This window comes from Cyclopterus lumpus, chromosome 14, assembly GCF_009769545.1.
Source record: "Cyclopterus lumpus isolate fCycLum1 chromosome 14, fCycLum1.pri, whole genome shotgun sequence".
NCBI classification, from domain to species: Eukaryota; Metazoa; Chordata; class Actinopteri; order Perciformes; family Cyclopteridae; genus Cyclopterus; species Cyclopterus lumpus.
In genome coordinates this window covers 14,322,422-14,341,819 of record NC_046979.1, presented here as the reverse complement: position 1 = coordinate 14,341,819, position 19,398 = coordinate 14,322,422, and the positions used below count along the sequence as shown (strand labels likewise).

Sequence of the window (19,398 nt, the reverse complement as noted above, 5' to 3'; positions counted from 1 at the left end):
ATGTCGCTGAGTAAAACTGAATACATGGCATACCAATAAGATTTTTCCTAGTAGGCCTACAAGCATACAATAATGAACTACGACTCCCACTTAGCATTGCGGCCGTGGAGAATAGATGTCTTTTATTTTGGAGGCAACATTTCAAAACTGGAACCACTTCCTGTGAATTCATCGTCGTCAACAACGCGGTTATCTGACTGGAAGACGGCCTCAGAGTCAAGTGCGGACTGTGGTGCTTTCTGCAATCATGCTTTTCAAAGTGCGGCCCGCAGCGAAGGAAGACTGCAAAGAAATATCGAGAATGATATTGGCGAGTCTCAACTTCATTAACCTAAAACATGTGCTTCTCTTTACAAATACCGCATGTGATAGCATTACTGTGAGGTTATGTTGTAATATTTGCATTTGTCAAATGACTGTTAAGTTCAACCGAAATTCTGAGCTTCCCGAGCTTTGAAAGACGTCCTGAGACCAGTAATTTAAAATATAAAAGTATTTAATAAAAGAATAGGGATCATAAGCATATATTTCTGTCCCAGCCGGGCGCGCTCACGTGTCGTTGGGTCCACAGGCTATAATAACGATTTATATGAATAACAATCAGTTAAAATAGTTAACTGTCTACCGCCTTCACGTGAGAGGACAAACGCCTTACAGAGTTTCGAAATGTTAAATACAATCCATACACTGAGCATAAAGCTTCTCCATTGGTTAGTATCAGGTATGCATGCTTATACCTCAACTACACAGCATGCTATTTGCCTAACAGTACAAGGAGGCGGACTTCTCTAAGCAATAAACCACAATGCTACTTCCCTTATCTCTTCCCTTTCGGCCCTAAACAGTAAGATGGGCTCCTTCCAAATAAATGCCTCTCTTCCAGTCTCTTAGGGAGACCACTACTTTGACTACGCCTCCTTGGATCATTACATTCCATTCATACCTGAGTCATCTTTATAGTTATGATAACTATAAAACATAAAACAATCAGCATACAGTTACAATAATACTTATTCAGTGATTACACCTTTACAGTAACATACTTATACAGTGACAGTGACTTTTCTCCCATGTTTCCCAAACACATTCCTTCAGAATATTCTTTATAATATCCCTTATTGATTATCACATCTTTCTTATGTATTAATTTAAAACATGGACTTTCCTATTTACATGTGCAAGTATATATAAAAAAACATTACAACTCTACATGACACAGGTTAAATGATACATTCACACATAACGAAATAACACCCCCCTTTCCTTCAGGAGTTGGCGAGTTATGAAAACATGACGGATCAAGTGAAGATAACTCATGAAGGTAATTCTGTACTTAACCAATTACTCCTTTTCCTGCCATCGATCTTAGTTGTTAAAATCAAATAAGAGCAGGGAAAAGTAATGAATTCATCTTCCAATGTTTCAATGTTTCTTGCACTTGTGTGCTGAGGAATACAACTGTTACTTAACATGTGAACATGTAATGCTGCCATTTGGGTAAATGGTCTGTCTTGCTTTACTTTAGAACTGGAGCGGGACGGTTTCTGCCCCAATCCTTTCTTTGAATGCCTCGTTGCTGAAGTGCCAGAGGAGCATCAATCTAAAGAAGGTAACTTGTTTTTATTGCACCCCTCCCTGTCAGACCCAAGGGCGTAGGTTTGCATATGGTCCATAGGGACTAGTCGCGACCAAAGTTTTGAGAAAGACACAATTACAATTGTCCCCACCAATATTTTGTTAATTTGAAAAAATAATTGTGCACAATATATTTGCAAACTCATTCGTATTATTATCTATATTATGTTCGTCGCCCAGAAGAGTGACACGTTTCCAGTGTCCCTACCAATGCTGAGACCACACCTACGCCCAGGTTTGGTCTCAGACTGAGGGGCACCTCTAACAGGGAGGGGCATCTCTGGCTGTGAGTGGCACCTCATACATCAACGGTGTCAGATGTTGTTTATCGGTTCCTTTTCAGAGCTGAAACTGAAGGGACGTAAAGGGGCGTTGCACAATAACTGAGCATCCACAGACTTAAAATCAATTCACCATTTTTTTTTATGCAAGACACACAATTCAATATTCCTTTTATATTTGTAGGGATTTAATTTGTGTTGTGGTATTCTGCCTGTTTGTCATTTTGATTGCTTGTACCTTTTGTCCATGTAGGAGTCACAATTGTCGGATACGCCCTTTACTTTTACACCTACAGTACATGGAAGGGGCGCTCAGTGTATCTGGAGGACCTGTATGTGATGACAGAATTCAGGGGTAAATTAAATATGGATTGAGTTGTTGCGTGGTTGTGCAAATCAATATTTCTTAACGTTTCTGTTGCATCTTTTTCTGTAAATGTTTTGTCCCCAAGTAAAAATATTTATTTTATTCATTTTCCTTTGCAGGAAAGGGCATTGGCAAGGGTTTACTGAGCAAAGTTGCTGAGGTAAGCATGTCTTTCTTGACCACTAAATCACAGTTTTCTAGGAGAGATGTCCCGTGTGGCGAAGAGGCAGCAGTGCGTGTCCGTTTTGGCTCCTCAGGTGGGGAAGAAGAAGCAGTGTGTGCGGCTGCAGTTGTCTGTGTTGGACTGGAACGCCCCGTCTCGAGACTTCTACGCTGCTAAAGGAGCTCAGGACCTCACCGACAGCGAAGGCTGGCACATTCTACGTTTTGACGGACGAGACCTGGACAATTTAGCAAATGAAGCTCCTGAAGATTAGACGTGTGTCTTACTGTGCATAAATATGGCTGTTAACATTCAACCTGAAGACGGCGCTATAATATGCTTCAGTGTACCCAATTCCTCACTAGCTTTTTTAAGCATCATTCATTTTGCCGGCATGCATGCATCTTGTTCAGCTTTGTCAGTGCAGCGTGGACATTAATTTCATCTTGTACATCGACATTTGTAAATCTATAAAGAAACATAAGATTGTCTTTATTAGGAAATTAAACACAGTCCAGCCCATGATGATTTTATTTTTTGCAATATCTGACGATTTTTGGTGAAGATGTTGGCAAATTTACCAGCAACACAATAAGATTTGACCTGATTCAACCAATCCCAGATGTGATACCATATTATTCCAGTAGGTGACATATTTAACCAACTGAAAATGAGCTCTGAGTGGCCAGTCAGGCAACACGGCTAAATGCACCAAACGTTATGCTGTTTGTTCTTGACTGAAATGTAAACTGAGTATTTGTGGTTTCTGGTTAAAGAGTCAGAGGAGAGGATGACTTGGAAACTAGTTCTGTAACTAAAACCCTATTCATGGAATTATGTTTGTTATGTTCGTTATGTTGATAATCAAAATCCCTCATCAACACTTCAGTCGGTGGAAAGAATATTTATTTTTTGTATAAAACATACTGAAATTCAAAGGACAATGTACAATCAGCCGAAAAAGAAAGTGTGACATTACATTTGAAATACACACGTGTGCTAAAAAAGATTTTTAACACACACAACTTACAAAGGCAATGTTTATATGAGTTTTAACCCTTTACTCAAGTGTGCTGGTTCAAAGATGAGCGTCAACAACAATCACAGTGTGTGAAAGTCCTGGTGTAGATATTACTGGTTACGGTTGAAAGTTAAAGTAACACATTTCCTCCATGACTTTTGCACCGTCAAGTTACATAATCAGATTTACTCTGTTACTGATATATTTTGATAGACATTAGATCATTCATTAGAGCTGTATTTACTTAAAGACCAGCCAGATTATTGATTCAGCAGATTTCAGACATTTCTGGAATTGACATTTCATTTCTGATTGGGAAGAGCTTTTGAGCTTTTAATATTTTGCAGACAAATTATTCTGAATTTGTAGCACAGCCCCAAGAAGTGATGGTTTTTGTGGAAGTGAAGCAGCTCTCATCTTTCTTGACCATTACACCTGATGGCAGGTTTAATATACAAGATACACAGATATTACAAAGGATTACCACACTTTATATACGAACACAAACTTCATAGACTTTAACTCAATTTTAAAACAGTTGAAGGTGATCTGAGGATTATACATTTCTGATTGTCGCATTCCAAGTCCTAGTGAAAGTGATAGAGAAGATTTTTTTTTTTTATAATCTTAAAACCTTCAAAATAATGTCGAAGTAGCACACCCTCTATGGTCAGAGGATCCACACTTTCATGGAATATTCAACAGCTTTCTTTATGATCAAGTCACCCTGTAGCAATCATTAACATAGAGGAAAGGAAAAGTGATTTGGTGTATATGTGTGCTTATTTAAGGCTGTTATACTTATAGTGGTATCGCCACCACACTCATGTAGTCTATCATATAATATGTTATATGTGATCAGCTTGTAACAAATGTTTATGTTCACCCTGTCACCGTTTTCATTATGTTGCAGTTTCTCTTGGTAAGGCGACAGCAAGCTAGTAAGGTCAATTGCATATATATATATATATATATATCAAAAGGTTTAGATTGGTTAAAGTCTGAATAAATCAAATCAAGCATGCTGCTCCTAAACTACTAGAAAGTGATCATGAGGATTTGTAATGGTTTCCATGGTAAATCCTGCCTTCTTTAATCTAGTGACTTGACTTCAAGTTGGCTTTCCCTTCGACACATCTCCTCTCAGACATATGCGTTTCGACCATAGTTACCGGGGACAGACTGGGACATTGCCACAGGCGACTGCACATGTCCTCTGGAGGACGGTTGGTATGGATATGGACTGGAACACAAATGACTCCTTTCAGTTTAGAGATTGTGCAGCATATACCAAATACTAAACCCAATGATCAAACGTTTCAGCAACACATACTCACATTTTTTCCTCGGGTGTGTTGACTTTGCAAGCGCACATCAGACATGCACCTCCACACATGGCGAGTGTGGCTGAAGACCAGCCGATATACAAACCCTCTCCGATCTCATACCTGTGACACAATGACATTGAACATATATGTTCCGGTGTATTAATAATTAATCCATAACAGCAATGCTGCTCTGTGCCATTCGGCTCTTGTTCTGTCACTTTTCAACCCGGTGACCTCCTGATGCAGAGTATTGACTCACTTTGTCCCCGGATAAAACTGGTCAAAGAACTGCTGTGTGATGTTGGCAGCATACCACGATATAGCAATCATGGTGGACATCCCTGCAAAACACAAAACATTGTTTACTTTAGACAAAGTGGGATGTTTTTTTCAATGCAAACAACACACACACAGTAACAAGCTAAGATCACATGAACAAGGTCAAAATGGGGTTTTATAGGCCGGAATAATAACTAGTATTTTGTTTGTGGACACAAAAGGTCCCTGAGATTACCAGCGTCCGCTCACCGCAACGCGCCTCGTGTTTTACATCTTGAGACATATTCTCACAATGCAAATACACCTTATGCAACGGCAGGTTTGTGAGACTAAGGATAACCTTTTGTGCCAGATGTGATTTAGCTTTCTTTGTGTTTTGTGTTGTGTGATTGTGAGGCCATGACATCCATCTTCAAGTCTTTACCCTGCAGTAAAAAGAACACTCCTCCAATGGCAGCGATCCTTCCCTTCAGGATGTAGTTTTCTCCTCCTATTTTTGAGCACTTTATTCCAGCGAGAGTCGCCACGAGCCCGAACGTCCCGAACACAATGGCAGCGATCATGAGCGCCCGGGAGGCCTGGATGTACCCTGTGTGAAAAACATGAACGAAATACCAGGATGAATGCACTTGGAGTTAGCATACAGGATTATATAGCTCACAATAGGTTGAATGTGGGGAATTTCTATTATCGGGATAATCAGAATAATCGGGAATATTGTTGAAAAAGCTGTCTCGCCCTGTATTACGGTAGTTAATTGGAAACATATAGCTTGAATAAAAGAAATAATCAAGAATTACTATGTAGGAAAGAACAGATGTGTTGCTTGATCTATGCAGGGGGGCCTTTTATGATTATCTCATTTAAGATTGTTTGATTGTTTGTTTTTCACTAAAAACATTAACCATTCAAAAAATAGTCATATTCTATGATAAATGGGATACTATTGTGAATCATAATTATTTTGGCCCGGATAATTGTGAAATCAAATGTTCGTATGGTCCCATGCCTACTTGTCAGATCATGTTACACATCAATCTATAGATGTAACACATACACAAATCAAATGCATAGTTGCATTATAGAAAGCAAGCATCAGATGTTCTGCACGCTTTAGCCACAGAGAGGACATCCAGTGTAGGTGGGGGGCCCCTAGAGGCCCCCTGGCCCCTAGAGCGCAGCAGGGCCCCCTCAGACAACGTTAGAGGGCCAATCCGGTGCCAGATTAACACTTAACACAAGATACTTTCTTCAACTGATCCAAACATCCAGCATTTTCCAACAGATGAACCGCAGTCTTAGTTGAAGATACCTCTGTAGCTTCAGTTGGCTGAAGGAGAGCCACACAGGTTTGATTCCTCACTAACACGCCAACCTTTTCAATCCCTCTCTTGACGAAACAGAAATGTAAATGTATGTGTGAACTGGAAAGCGTGTTTATGCTGTGATGGGTTGAGGGCATGTTATACCTCAGGGCTCCAGACTAGGGCGTGTTTCATGCGCTATGCAGCGCTTCACTTGATGCCGTAACAGTAGTTTTGACCAAAGCAGTCTACAACACTGGCCATCTTAAAAAGGATTATTTATTATTTTATGGGTATTGAGTTTGTCTGGGTTCACTGTGGTTGTGCTTATCATATCTCATATTCCCCGCCTTTAATACAGATTATTATTATTAGTACAGTAGATTGCTCCTGATATGCTTTTAAAGGTACACTAAGATTATGTCTAAATCAGAGTAAACGATAAGAACAGCCATTTCTTCCAGTGGTATAAGATTTCAAGGAGAATTATTTTGAGTCAAACAGTTTTATTGTACATAACATTCTCACCTTTTTAGACATTGGAGATGAATTACAATGTATTGTTTGTTTCTCCCACATAACGTTTATACTATAATGCTTGAGGAATAAAGTGTTTGCTTGTTGCCGTCTCCAAAGTCCTGATTCCTTAAGTGGGTGGATTAGCGTTTAACCCAGATGAGAAGTAATCAACACAAATACAACTATTTCTGTGTTGGCTACGTACCATTAAGTGCGAGCAAAGATGGAAAATCCCGGCAGTTGTGAACTCCTGTAGAGTCAGTTGCACAGGACATCCATAGGTTTTCATAGATGGTTGATGTGGTGATAACGTTACCGTCCACTGTAGAGACCTTCCAGTAGCGATTTGGAATGGCGATCCCAACCATCAGCCAGGCCAGAAACCCCAGAAGGAAGGCCAAAGCTTCCACTGTTGCATTCATGCTCCCTTGTTTCGTCTGTCCAACCGTGCAGTTTTATCCAGAGAGAGAAACGCTTAATTCAGACGCTGATTCCAAGCTATCGTCCAGCGCATACGTGTGGATTTGTTGGCCCCAAATTCTCAGTTTGACAGACTAATTCCAAGCAACCAGAGCGAAAACGTTACAAAAACCTCACAAATTAATGATTCATTCCAAATAGTCCACTTATGATGGCATCTTTTATTCTCAACTCTATTGAACCTTTTCAAAGACTCCAAATGTTTACCCAACTTAAGGGACCAACCTTCAAGCCTGCCTGTAAGCGACTATAGACCTAAAGCTATTTGTCACCGTTTGACGTTTTTCTTTGAACACTGTGTCAATAATATCAAACCGTTATTGATGGGATCCGAGTCACGTTTTGGCTGCTCACTTCACCCGGTGCATGATGGGTATGTGCGAGGCATTTAGGGGTGACATACCGAGCTGCAGACGCCCTGGTCTGTGGCCCGGCAGATGAATCAGTTTGCTTGTCTGACAACTGAGCCCAACAGTCTTGTTTTCCTTTGTTTTGAAAATGTAGTGCCGTTATCAGACCACCATCATCATCATCATCATCATCATCATCATGGTGATGAAGTACCACTGAGGCCTTTGGGTCACACATGAAGAAACCCTTTGACTCGACTATTACACATTCGTTACAACCTGAACACAAGAACTGCTTTACGGCAAAACTTTGTGGACACGTCTCAAGACAGTTTCAGTGGTTTTGTAATGAATGTCCTAATATCACGAGGAGTAAACTGTCTCAACAAGAACACAGTTTCACAAGAACTAAGAACAACTTGGTTTGACTGCTTATGAATGCAGTTCCCACTGCACACTGTATTTACTGTATTTAAAATGACTTCCACTTATGTTGATTTCTTTGGCTCGATGATTATGAAAAACTTGAGTTGTGCTTCAGGAAAGGAACCTTTTTTGTAACAGATTTTATTTTGTAATTGAATGAAACTTAATAAAACGTGTGTTCACTGCAACTGTATTTGTGGTGTCATATAAACCCATGAGGTTTGGGCACATTATGTGCATAACATGAAAATAAAGATATCTATCTATCTGTCGTTCCCACTCGTCAGTGCTCACTGGCACCTGTACAATGTAAGGATACTCTTTTAATGCTATAGTGATGTGTGTAAGGTTTATGAGGTTATTTTGTTTTATTGACAATGTTCACCTCAAAATATAATGCAGTCCAGTACAATATGTTGTCATAAATGTTCATAAAGTGGATATAAATTCTTTATGTACAACTTCAACTATCAGCTTTACCGAGCTATTGTGTTGGATTGCACAGCTGCTGCTGCTGATTACAGCACGGGCATTACATTACATATGTTTATTATTTCATTTATTTGTCTGATTATGTGTGTGAAGCTCATATTAAGTTTCTAAGAAGAAGACAAAGACAAGCCATAATCAGATACCGATTTCTCTCAGTCTGACAGAGATTATAAAATGTGTCAGCTGTTAAATAAAGCAGGATCATCAGAGAAAATCTGAAAGCATATATGGTAATGTCCAACACAATATTAATAGAATTACCAGTCACGGTCACATTTAATTTATTTTTACAGCAGCTACAAAAATAAGTGACTTTTCTAAGATCTTGTACTGTGACAATCACGACTTCTACTTGAACTTACCTGGGAGAGCAAAAAGAGACGGAAAGTCCCGACAGTTATAGATCCCTGTTGAGTCACTTGCACAAGACATCCAGAGGTTCTCATAGATTGTGGAGGTTGTAATTACGCTGCCTTCTGTGGTGGATTCTTTCCAATACTGATCTTGTAGTGATATGAAAATCAATATCCATCCTGAAAAACCTAGGAAAAGTGCTATAACCTCGATGATCTCTTTCATCTTGAAAGTAATCTTTGATTAATAATTAGCAGAACTAATAGATAATACCTCTGTGAGGACCTCTATTCCCAACTTCTGTATCTGATATACATTTTGGGAGCGTGAGAACTGAACAGATTTTTTTTTTACCCTCATGCACTCAAACCTGGACTAATTTGAACATTGATTTGTTGGCTGTAGGTACATTACAAGTCTGCTATTCCCGCCCAAAATTCACGACATTTCACGTGTCTGGCATGTGTACCATAGAAATGTAAGTATACAATGAGCTGTTTTTTTTTTTTTTTTTTCCCTCTTTTGATTGGCAGTGGAGTTATAGAGAATCTCTTGTAAAATAGATATCACGGTTTCAAATCCATAGGCCAAATGTCTGAAGTCATTTGGCACTGATTGCCTTGATGTGCCTTTGAAGCTTCTCCAGGAGGCAGTAAACAGGACAATCTATTGTTTTATCAGTAGTAGTGTTTTAAGAAGCATTGCCGCCATAATTGCAAGGTATATTGTAACTATATGATCAGGACGATCAGAGGAAAGTATAATGATGTGATCTGTGAAGTGATAGTCTTATTGTGTTTAAGGTTTATCACTCTGTGGGTATTGTTCATCTGCTTTTTGGTGTTTGCTCACATCATCTCCTATTCCCCTTTTGAGGAATTGGGAGCTTGTGGTTTTAGTGAGGTCATTTAAGGTTCTTTAAGCAAACACTAATGTGAAACACTGAATAGAGAGCAAAGCAAACAATGAAAGCGGGGCAAGGTGGGTGATTTATTGGAGGCAGAAAGTGTCTATTTTAGTACTGGTTAAGCATTAACGAGTCTGCTACGGGACAAAAGATGCATTGAAATTCTTGCTCTTTGTCAGTACATTTTTTGAAGTGTAGTATATAAATGTAACCCTGTTGAAACGTTGTGTTGACATCATACAGTGCTGTCGTCTATAGAAGACCAAACCTCTGCTCTGACGCACCCTTATAATGAATTGGTTGTTTCTATACATTAAGCAACATAATATGGAAGGAAGCAAACAGTCAAGATCTGACGTAATTATGTTCAGTCTTTACAAAACTTTTAAAAGATGACTTTAGTCAACGCTGATTTTTACCGTTTGGAAGTCGAGCTACTCTTTGTATACGAGAAACTTCACGTCAGCATCTTATCAAATATGAATTCTCTTTTGCCAACTAGTAATTAGAAGCACAGGTCAAAGTACTGTCATATACTTATAGTATTGAATAGACATGCAGCCTTTAAATCATAATCTTATGTCTGTTAATATTTGATTTCCTCGCCCTTCCCTCAGTCAGCTGAAAGATTTATATAGTTTTGTCCGCATTGACCTCCCGGCTTAAAGGGAAAGTTCAATGAAACCTGAAGGTTCGTCAGGTTGTCACATCAACTACTTTACCGAGAACACTACGTGTTTCTATCGGGGTCAGGATCATTTGATTTTGAACATTTGAACAAGTCAATTGTTGAAAATTGGCGTCGATAATCTTTCAGTTTTAAATGCTAAACTGCATTAAAAATGATTACCATTTGTTATAACAATTTAACTTTCATTAATTTGTATTCTTTGTCTGCTGTGAATCCCCTGGTTGTAAATAACTACTGTATTCTCACCGAGAGGTTTGATCTTGGAAAAAAGTTTAAATCTGTCCCATTGTATTTAATAGAAAAATGTATTGTCGAGACAGTGAATACACATTTGTTTTCCCAAACACATAAACACACTAGTGCTGTGCTTTAACATTGTAAACGATTTTTCCTTAAATCTCAACTGAAAATATGTAATAGCAGTTTGAATAATGTGATATTGCCATGTACCTGTTTCATTACCTGGTTTTATTGATTAATATGACCATGAACTCTCTGTGTCTCCGTCTCTCTCTCAAACACACACATGCACAAAGAAGCTGGACAGGTGTTCGGTGTGGAGGGCAGAGCGCAGGAGGTCCTAGTTTGTGGTTGCTGGGATGTGGAAAGGAACATTTCATCTGATTTACAAGAATAGCTTTCAGACTCATCTTGGATATGAATTGAAATGTCGGTCTGTCTCTCTTGACCACCAATTTGGTTGAGACTGGAATATCTCAACAGCCATTAGATGGATTAATGGTCCCAAGAGGGTGAACCCTTATCATCTGACTTTTCCTCCAGTGCCAGCAGGTTTACATTAGTTTCTTTGTGTGTGTTTAAGAACAAATACTTGTAAAACTAATGACATTCCCTTTGTCTACTTTGAGTTGTTGGTGCAAATGAACAAGCTAAACTAATGTGGTGACTTGCTACAGATTGCATCCCTGCATCAGCATGTGAGCATCCTGATGTTAGAGCTGTGCATGGCTGTACACTCATAGTCTGGTTCATAACTGTTTTCATAAGTAAAGTCTGAACTCACAGTTAATAGTAATCATTGATGCATTTCACTGTATTATTTCAATCTTCATAAAAAAAAGAAGAAATGTGCTGGCAGTAATTAGAGCAAAATTCGTTGTGAAATGGTGTTATAGTTTGACCATTCTTTACAGTAGACCTGACAATGGTATGTAATAAAATGTAATCCCACAGTCACTTTTACTGCTGAAGTGTTAATTTAAGATTAACTTTTGAAGTGAGACCTGAAATGCTCTTTGGATTAATAATTTACCGCGAGTGTAACCCAGGAGATTGAGACAATTTAAATAAACAAGTGTGCTGGAGATTTATTGTTTGACCAAATATGAAACTTTGGTTTAGTGTTATCTAAAATAGAGCATCATAGACTTAAACCCTAGCCCATCACGTATGTATGTATATATTAAAAAGTGGTTTGATCCTCAAACTGGATATGTAGTCTTAGTCACTTAATAATATGATAATGAAGATAATGGTTAATATTAAGAACATGAGGTAAATCCTCAAAACAGTGCCATATTAACATTTTGTGTCATTTTCAAATGAATAATAATTACTCATTAATTTTGCTGATATTTAGAAACAATAAACCATCTGTATAAAATACAACACATGATACGTGTAAGATCCATTATGACATTTTTAATATGGCTGGATGTGATGAACAGTCCACTATCATGGTACCACTATCTGGGGTTGTCATGGAAACACATGAGACACAAGACAGACAAGCACCGGGCGAGGGGAGAGCGGGTCGTCTGCTGGTGCGATCTCGGCTCCTCTAGTCCACATGTTAAAGTGTCCTCGGGCAAGATACCGAAGTCCATAATGGCTCACGAAGGTGTGAGTGAATGTACATGAGTTGTGTTAATGTGTGTGAGAATCGGTTAACGTTGACATGTAGTGAACAGCACTTTGAGTAGTCAGAAGACTAGCAAGTCCATTTACCATTTACCACTATTCTAATATACATTAATGGTCAAAATATTGATTGGTCAAACTCAAAGAAGTAAATTACTAGTAACATTTAGAAGGTCTGTGTAATATTAACGTCCAAATATAGATATTTAATTTATAATTGTTCTTCTCTCTCGTCTGGTCGTCATTAGCGTCAGACAAACACACGGATGAGGACAGTAACGCCGGGAAAAGAAGACAGAACACATTTGTTTGTGTTTTGCAAGATTTTATTGATTGCTTTAACTCCTCGTTCTACAATGTTTGCCATGATAATAACTTAAATACTATTTGTGATATAGTGAAAAAATAAAGAATGATGTAATGTTAATAATATGTTCATAATAATAATAATAATAACAACAACAACAATTTCAATACTTTCTTGTATGTAACATTGTATGTAGTTTCTACTTTTATTCAATTAGTTTGTAATTACTAAACAAAAATATTGACGTGTGTAGTACGTCATTATTTGTGCATCCATATTTACATTTTGTATTCCATATGTTATTGCACCATAAAATATATGTTTACCATGCTTCCACCTTTACTTTAACACTATACATATTACAATATATGATAATAATATATAAATACGCATTCATTACAACAATGACAGATTATTGTACAAATGACAGATAACACAGATTACGATTAAGTGGCACCGAATGAGCACAAAATATGTTTAATTTAAGATATCCTTTGCTCTTTCCATCTGTTTCTGCTCAGAGGAGCACACATCCTCCGCCTTTGGCCTCGACATAGTTAGGATCGAGGTCATTGGGCAGCTTGCCGTTGTCTCCCCAGATATTCATCTCTCCAAACACACCTGTTTCGATCATCTCGTCCTGCCAAGGGATCGGCACGTTACCAGAAGAAAAGTCATTGTAGAACTCGGTGTCCTTGTTGTCCAGGACGAGGCCTTTGATCGAGCTGAAGGCGCCCACGTCATCGATGTCTTTGGCGTAGACCATCTTAGGATCGGGGACAAATGGCGGCGGGAGCATACCTTCAGATGGAACACATGAAACAAATTCAATACCTGTTCTAGTTCACCACGGTTTGTGCCATCTGTATCCAACGTTTCCCTCTGTACCTGCTTCCAGACGGCCCCAGTTTATTTCTTTAAAGAATGGCTGATTCTTGAGCTCTTCACACTCATTGTTTTTGAACCCGAGGCGTTTTGATGGGTCCTTTTGCATCAGGCCTTCACAAAGATCCTTGCATGCTGCGCTGAAGTTTGGTGTATATGAAACTGGATCGTTCAAGATTCTGCGAGCGACCTCGTCGTTCTCAACCTGAAGAAAGAGACCATTGCATGTGTATGATTTAGCATCAGAGAATTGGCACTGGACGAGAGCAACCAGGGGAATTGAGGATATTATTTTCCATAAAAGTCTGTTCTCCACGTGTTCAGTACCTTCTCTCCTCGTACCCTAAAGGGCCCTTTGGCGGCGATCATCTCAAAAACGGTGACTCCCAGCGTAAAATAGTCCACCGAGTAGTCATACTGCTTCTTTTCCAGCAGCTCAGGAGCCATGAAGCCTATATTTATGGACAATATTATTTCACACACAATCGACTGCTGAGAGAAACATGCTCTTCATTTCACTTAATATCAATCTGTTGTTACTCACCTGGAGTTCCTGCATATCCAGTCGTTGTGTCTGTTCCAGGTGGAAGTTCAACAGCCAGACCCAAATCTGACAGGCGGACGTGTCCTGAGTGAAAACAGTGGTAAATCATTAAAAAAAGTATTAAAAAAGTTATATGTTAAAAAATAGTTATTATAGTATGTCAAAAAAAGTCATGAGAAAATCAGTTTAGTAAGATTAAAAAAGTAATAACAATGGCATAATATAAAAACAAAAAAAGCCAATATAAAATGTAATGTAATAAAAAAAAAAGAGGAATAAAGTACGTTGTAAATAAGTAATGAAAAATAATATTAAAGAAGTGGTAGTATGGCATGTCATGTGGGGACAGCTGGGCTCACCTGCGTCATCCAGCAGCACGTTCTCTGGTTTCAGGTCTCTGTAGACGATCCTGTGCTGGTGGAGGTGCTCCAGCCCACAGATGATCTGAGCTGTGTAGAAACATGTTCTCTTCTCATCAAAGCCAGGATTCTTCTCATCCACATTGTACATATGAAACCTGGAAGAGAGGATGTTATGTTAACAAGCTACCACGCCTAGAGGAAGCCTCTGAAAAAAGTACAGACGGAGCTGCGTGTCAGTTTATCTCCTTTAGGCTGATTAGATGAGATGAGGGGAGCGAAACACTGTTCCCATGGTGTGAAGTACAGACATCAGTGCTATAGAGGTGCAGTGATGAGGTCAGTGTGGGTGTATATAAAGCTGGATTCAGATAGAGCACCTGAGGTCTCCACCATTCATGATGGTCATGACTAGGCAGAGGTCAGTCTTGGTCTGGAAGGCGTAAGCCAGCGTCACAATAAAGCGGCTGTGAACTTTTGCGAGGATGCGTTTCTCCACAATTGCTCCCTGAACACAAATCAAACATCAGAACATGATCAATCCAACAAAAGCAATAATTAACAATGTCAACTATTAGGAATATTTAAGGAACTGATACACTTACTGTCCAGACACACAGGCGTTATTTGCCTGTTTACACTGACATGTCATTTAATGTCATTGTATTTTAAACGCTGTCTCTACTTGAAGCGAAGCTAATCAGGTGTCTTTAGTTTTAGTTTAACAGGATTAACGGATTCGTGAGTAGTCACACCTGTGCTTTCTTTCTTTTACAAGTCAAAATGTCTATTTTTAAAAGATGTCTACAAACCCAAAGGGAACAGAGACTAAACTGATGCTACTATTTACGTCTGTGCTACGAGAAATGGTCGACTCTTGTTAGACTTTAACATACTGTAGCATGTTTAACTGAGTGGACGAACCTGAAGATCTTTGTCAGAAGCAGTAGGCTCCAGTGTGTATTGTCTCTGAGCTGCTCAGCGAGGTCTTAAAGAGACTCACAAGCTTCTTTGCATTGAGCCTTTTTCACCAAAACAAAACCTCTGGGTTTAATTATGTCTATTTCCTGCTGTAGTTCGGTACGTGGTTGCTAGGAGAATGGCTTCACGTTGTGTTGTTACTCTTTTTATTCACACTAGGTGGGACACAGATGCCACATCCTCGCTTTACCTCGTAGCCTTTGCGCTTCTTCAGCCTCTTTTTTTCCAACTTCTTGTTGGCGTACATTTTGCCCGTTGCCTTCGCCTGACAAGCAAACACTTCCCCAAAGCCTCCTTTCCCCAGGACCCTGAAGTCCATGAACCACTCCTCGTCAAAGGGCTGGCTCTCCAGCCACTTGAACTGAACGAAACGCAGGAAGAACACGCTGTCCTTGAAGCCATCGGTGGCCTTCTCCTCCAGGTGCTTGAGAAGCTGCTGCTCGCTCTCTTTAAACAGGTCACCACGGGCGTTCTTGAAGTCCTCAACCACTCGAGCGACGGCCTTCTCTTCCAAGAAGCTGCACAAACTCTTTGAAGTTGACTTATAGTATTTATTGACAACATTCTGAGCCTTCTGCACCCTCTCTGTTTCTTGACATATGGTGTAGTCTTCGATGTCTTTCCACAACTCTACAGCATTTTTATGGCTCGGGTCACTCTCCAGAAACTGCTGGAACAGGCGCTTGCCGACGGGCTGTTTGACACACATGCTGTCAAAAGTGGCGTCGACAGATGTTTTCATATGTTCACAATCTCTGATGTGTGGGAGCTTCACCCTGGCACGCATCTTCTTGTCCCGCATGGACGCCGCTGCCGTTCCGTCCAAGCTGCCGCGAGCCGAAACGTAGGCCGAGTTTGCCACCACCGTCTCCAAACCACCGATGTCCATGACGGCGCCTTTGTCTGGCACACACAAATCCAGGAAGGAAGTTAACCAGAGTGATTTGAAAAATGCCTTGTCTTGACATTTCTTATGCTAAAAAAAAAGGTATTTTTGATTAAATCCGCTGTGATATTCTATTCTTGAAGTTGCTACTCTGATTTGATTTCATCTGTCTTGTACGGTTAAACGCTTTTTTGTCCACCATGTTATAATCTTATTACATTTTCATAGTATCATTAAAATGCTTTTTTTTACAACATACATAAGAAGAGGCACGGATTTGTATTTATTTTTTCGTAGTTAAATATAACATTAAAGTATTATAATGTATGGCCTCAGCCATCCATAGTGAATATAATCCACACAGATTATTTCAGAATACTAATTCCCCCAGTGTCTTCCTCATACACAGAGCCTGCTCCAGGGCATCATAACAATAACCATTACTTTTCCCAGGTAAGAGGACATTGAAGTTGTGATATGCTGCACCCTGCTGTCTGAAAGGCACAAGTCACGGAAGAGGACTTTCTATTTCAGATGCTCCAGACAGGAAACGGAGCTCAGCTTGCACTTGCATCTGCAATGAAGCATCATTTTTATATCCTGAATACTGCGCCCTTCATGTGCAACATGTAGAACAAGACATGCAGCAACATGGGACAGGACATGTACAGTGGATCACTGGATCAGTGTGTTAAGTCTTTCTGGGTGTGTATTTCATGTAAACTGCTCTTGAACTGGTACATGTAGTACATAAGTGATACTGTTGGCTGTGGTGCTTTCCTGGCTTTACATAATCCAATTATGAATGACTGCTGATACCAGGGTAATTGGACAGGTAATTGTCCTCCTTGTTAATTAACCTACTTTTATCGATGGGTTCCTAAATGTGTTTAAACAGGAGGAAGACTTAACAGCTTAATGCAGATACAATGTCATTATTGGTCCTGTAAAAGTTTGTACATACTACCAACCATCTTTCACTAGTAAAAGCACTTATTGTGCCAGTGTGATATTTTTTAAATTATTATTACTGCAACACATTCATATCAAACCAAAACAAGGATTGTGCACTTGGAGGGCAAGAGAAGTTCAGCTATGCTCGTGATGTAAATATATTACTATTGTATTAAATCAGGCTTTATAGTCCAAGAGGTTTTCAAATAGTTTATTTAGTTTAGGATGAAGGAAAGTGTTCTCAACCTCTAAAAGAAGAACACTACTAAGTAAAGGACTTCAAACTTCACTACAGTACTTGATTAAATGTCCTTAGTGACATATCATCTCTGATTAGTACTTAGGAAATGTAATTGATGTCAGGGTTTAGTTTTCAATTTTGAATTCTGAAATATAATTGATTATAAAACATCTTTAATGAGGGAACATTTAATGTATAGTATGTTATGGCAAAACCAATTAATAATGCCTTCAAGAGACAGTATTTCACACAATCCATATAGCAGCACTCACCGTGTACTTATTTGCACATGCAGGGAGTCAAAAGAGTATGAAATCCAGTCGTGTCCAACGTGTATTTTCCTTCTTCCTCTTATCGTCCATCAACCAGAACAATGACAAATCATCTCCGTGCTGTTGGACCCTGAACACATTTCCTTTCCTTCACGTCTCTGAGCATCCTTTCCTCGCCCTCGTCCCTACAGTGTGGTGTGTTGGAAAGGTCGGGGCCTCAGGTCGAGGTTTACTCACCTGAAATCCTACTCGGTTGTTCATTAGCTGTAAAGGCTTACCACCTGACATTGTTGGAGGGAGCAACTGGACAGAAGCTATTAGTGTAACTCAGAAGCTGAAGTGATTACTGATAAGGGGCTCACAAAATACAAACCACGGCCCTTAATTGATACTATTCTTGATTGATAAGTGGCCTATTTTCCTTGTAAAAATCAATATGTTTTGAAACATACATATGAAGAAAAATAAAAGCTGAGATGCAAAGCAAAATCAACACATTTTGACTTGTCGAGTCAGACTGCAGATCCTAAGTGGATTGTTGGCCGAAGGAATCTGAGAACGCAACGAGGCCACTTTGCATAATCTTTGCACTATGCTCTAAGCCTGTATGAGATTCTCTGTATGAGAACACACAGTTTCTATTCAGTGTAGACGCTGCACGTGAAGCCAGATATTTACTACAGTATTCAGACGCGATTGAGCCGGTGACAGAGAAATGATGAGGGTATGTTTCAGGTTAAGAGGATTTAGGAAAGAGAGAAGAGGGATTTAGATCATGCGGTTAAAGAGGACAACAACTATGTCAAACATCAGAGAAGCTGCAGAGCACCTGTTTGAGATTCAATTATAGTAAGAAATGGTCATTTCTGATTAGAAACACAAAGCGGCTTGCATTTATGTACTGCTGAAAGCAGGCCATTCCACGATGAGGAAGGGGCAGAAATACACAGGGTAAGCAGCTGCGACGTCAAACAGTGTTTTCAGATTAACACATAATGAGCCCGCTTCCAGTTTCAATTTGCTAACACCAAAAAGTATATGTTTATTATAGCAAATCCTACTTACCTTCTTACAAAGTACGCATAGTGTGGCAGTTCATCACTGCATCAGTTTACTTTTTCAGTTCCGCATCGACCACAATCTGAACAATAACACTCCACAGTTTAAAGTAATATGAGGCGTCTGTTTTCTAAGGAGTGAGCATGTGATTTAGGGTTTGTGATTTTTGCATTAAAGTTCAGCATTTTGTGTATAAATATGAGAATTTAGCAACTTTGCATGAAGATTTTGGCACATCAAAACTCCCCACACAATTAGACTGTGGTGTATATTTAAATAACTGGGTTCAGCCTTCTAAGGACTTCCGGTGTAGCATTTTATTTTACATATTTTACATTTAGAAGCTAAAAAGAAAACAGTTCACGGTCGGACTTGCATCCACATTTTGGAAAGAAAACAGGTTACAGTACAAACAGGTGGATCAATAGCCAA

General features: G+C 39.3%; 3 protein-coding genes across 3 annotated transcripts; 1 reads left to right on the top strand and 2 right to left on the bottom strand.

Moving 5' to 3' along the window:
• The first annotated feature begins 155 nt into the window (after positions 1 to 155).
• sat2b (spermidine/spermine N1-acetyltransferase family member 2b) lies at positions 156 to 3,956 on the top strand. The gene is made up of 6 exons (XM_034549766.1): positions 156 to 310; positions 1,270 to 1,321; positions 1,526 to 1,609; positions 2,170 to 2,271; positions 2,403 to 2,443; positions 2,541 to 3,956. Exons 1-6 carry the CDS (start codon positions 248 to 250, stop codon positions 2,718 to 2,720), a joined length of 522 nt encoding a protein of 173 aa, XP_034405657.1. The 5' UTR covers positions 156 to 247; the 3' UTR covers positions 2,721 to 3,956.
• Positions 3,957 to 4,610: 654 nt separating this feature from the next.
• LOC117742427 (claudin-15-like) lies at positions 4,611 to 7,319 on the bottom strand. The gene is made up of 5 exons (XM_034549765.1): positions 7,103 to 7,319; positions 5,499 to 5,663; positions 5,055 to 5,136; positions 4,805 to 4,915; positions 4,611 to 4,710 (listed from the first exon to the last, which is right to left on the bottom strand). Exons 1-5 carry the CDS (start codon positions 7,317 to 7,319, stop codon positions 4,611 to 4,613), a joined length of 675 nt encoding a protein of 224 aa, XP_034405656.1.
• Positions 7,320 to 13,172: 5,853 nt separating this feature from the next.
• Positions 13,173 to 16,443, bottom strand: grk1b (G protein-coupled receptor kinase 1 b). The gene is made up of 7 exons (XM_034549764.1): positions 15,745 to 16,443; positions 14,954 to 15,081; positions 14,574 to 14,731; positions 14,215 to 14,298; positions 13,998 to 14,122; positions 13,674 to 13,875; positions 13,173 to 13,586 (listed from the first exon to the last, which is right to left on the bottom strand). The coding sequence occupies exons 1-7, from the start codon at positions 16,441 to 16,443 to the stop codon at positions 13,303 to 13,305; spliced, it is 1,680 nt and encodes a 559-aa protein (XP_034405655.1). The 3' UTR covers positions 13,173 to 13,302.
• Between the last annotated feature and the right edge of the window lie 2,955 nt (positions 16,444 to 19,398).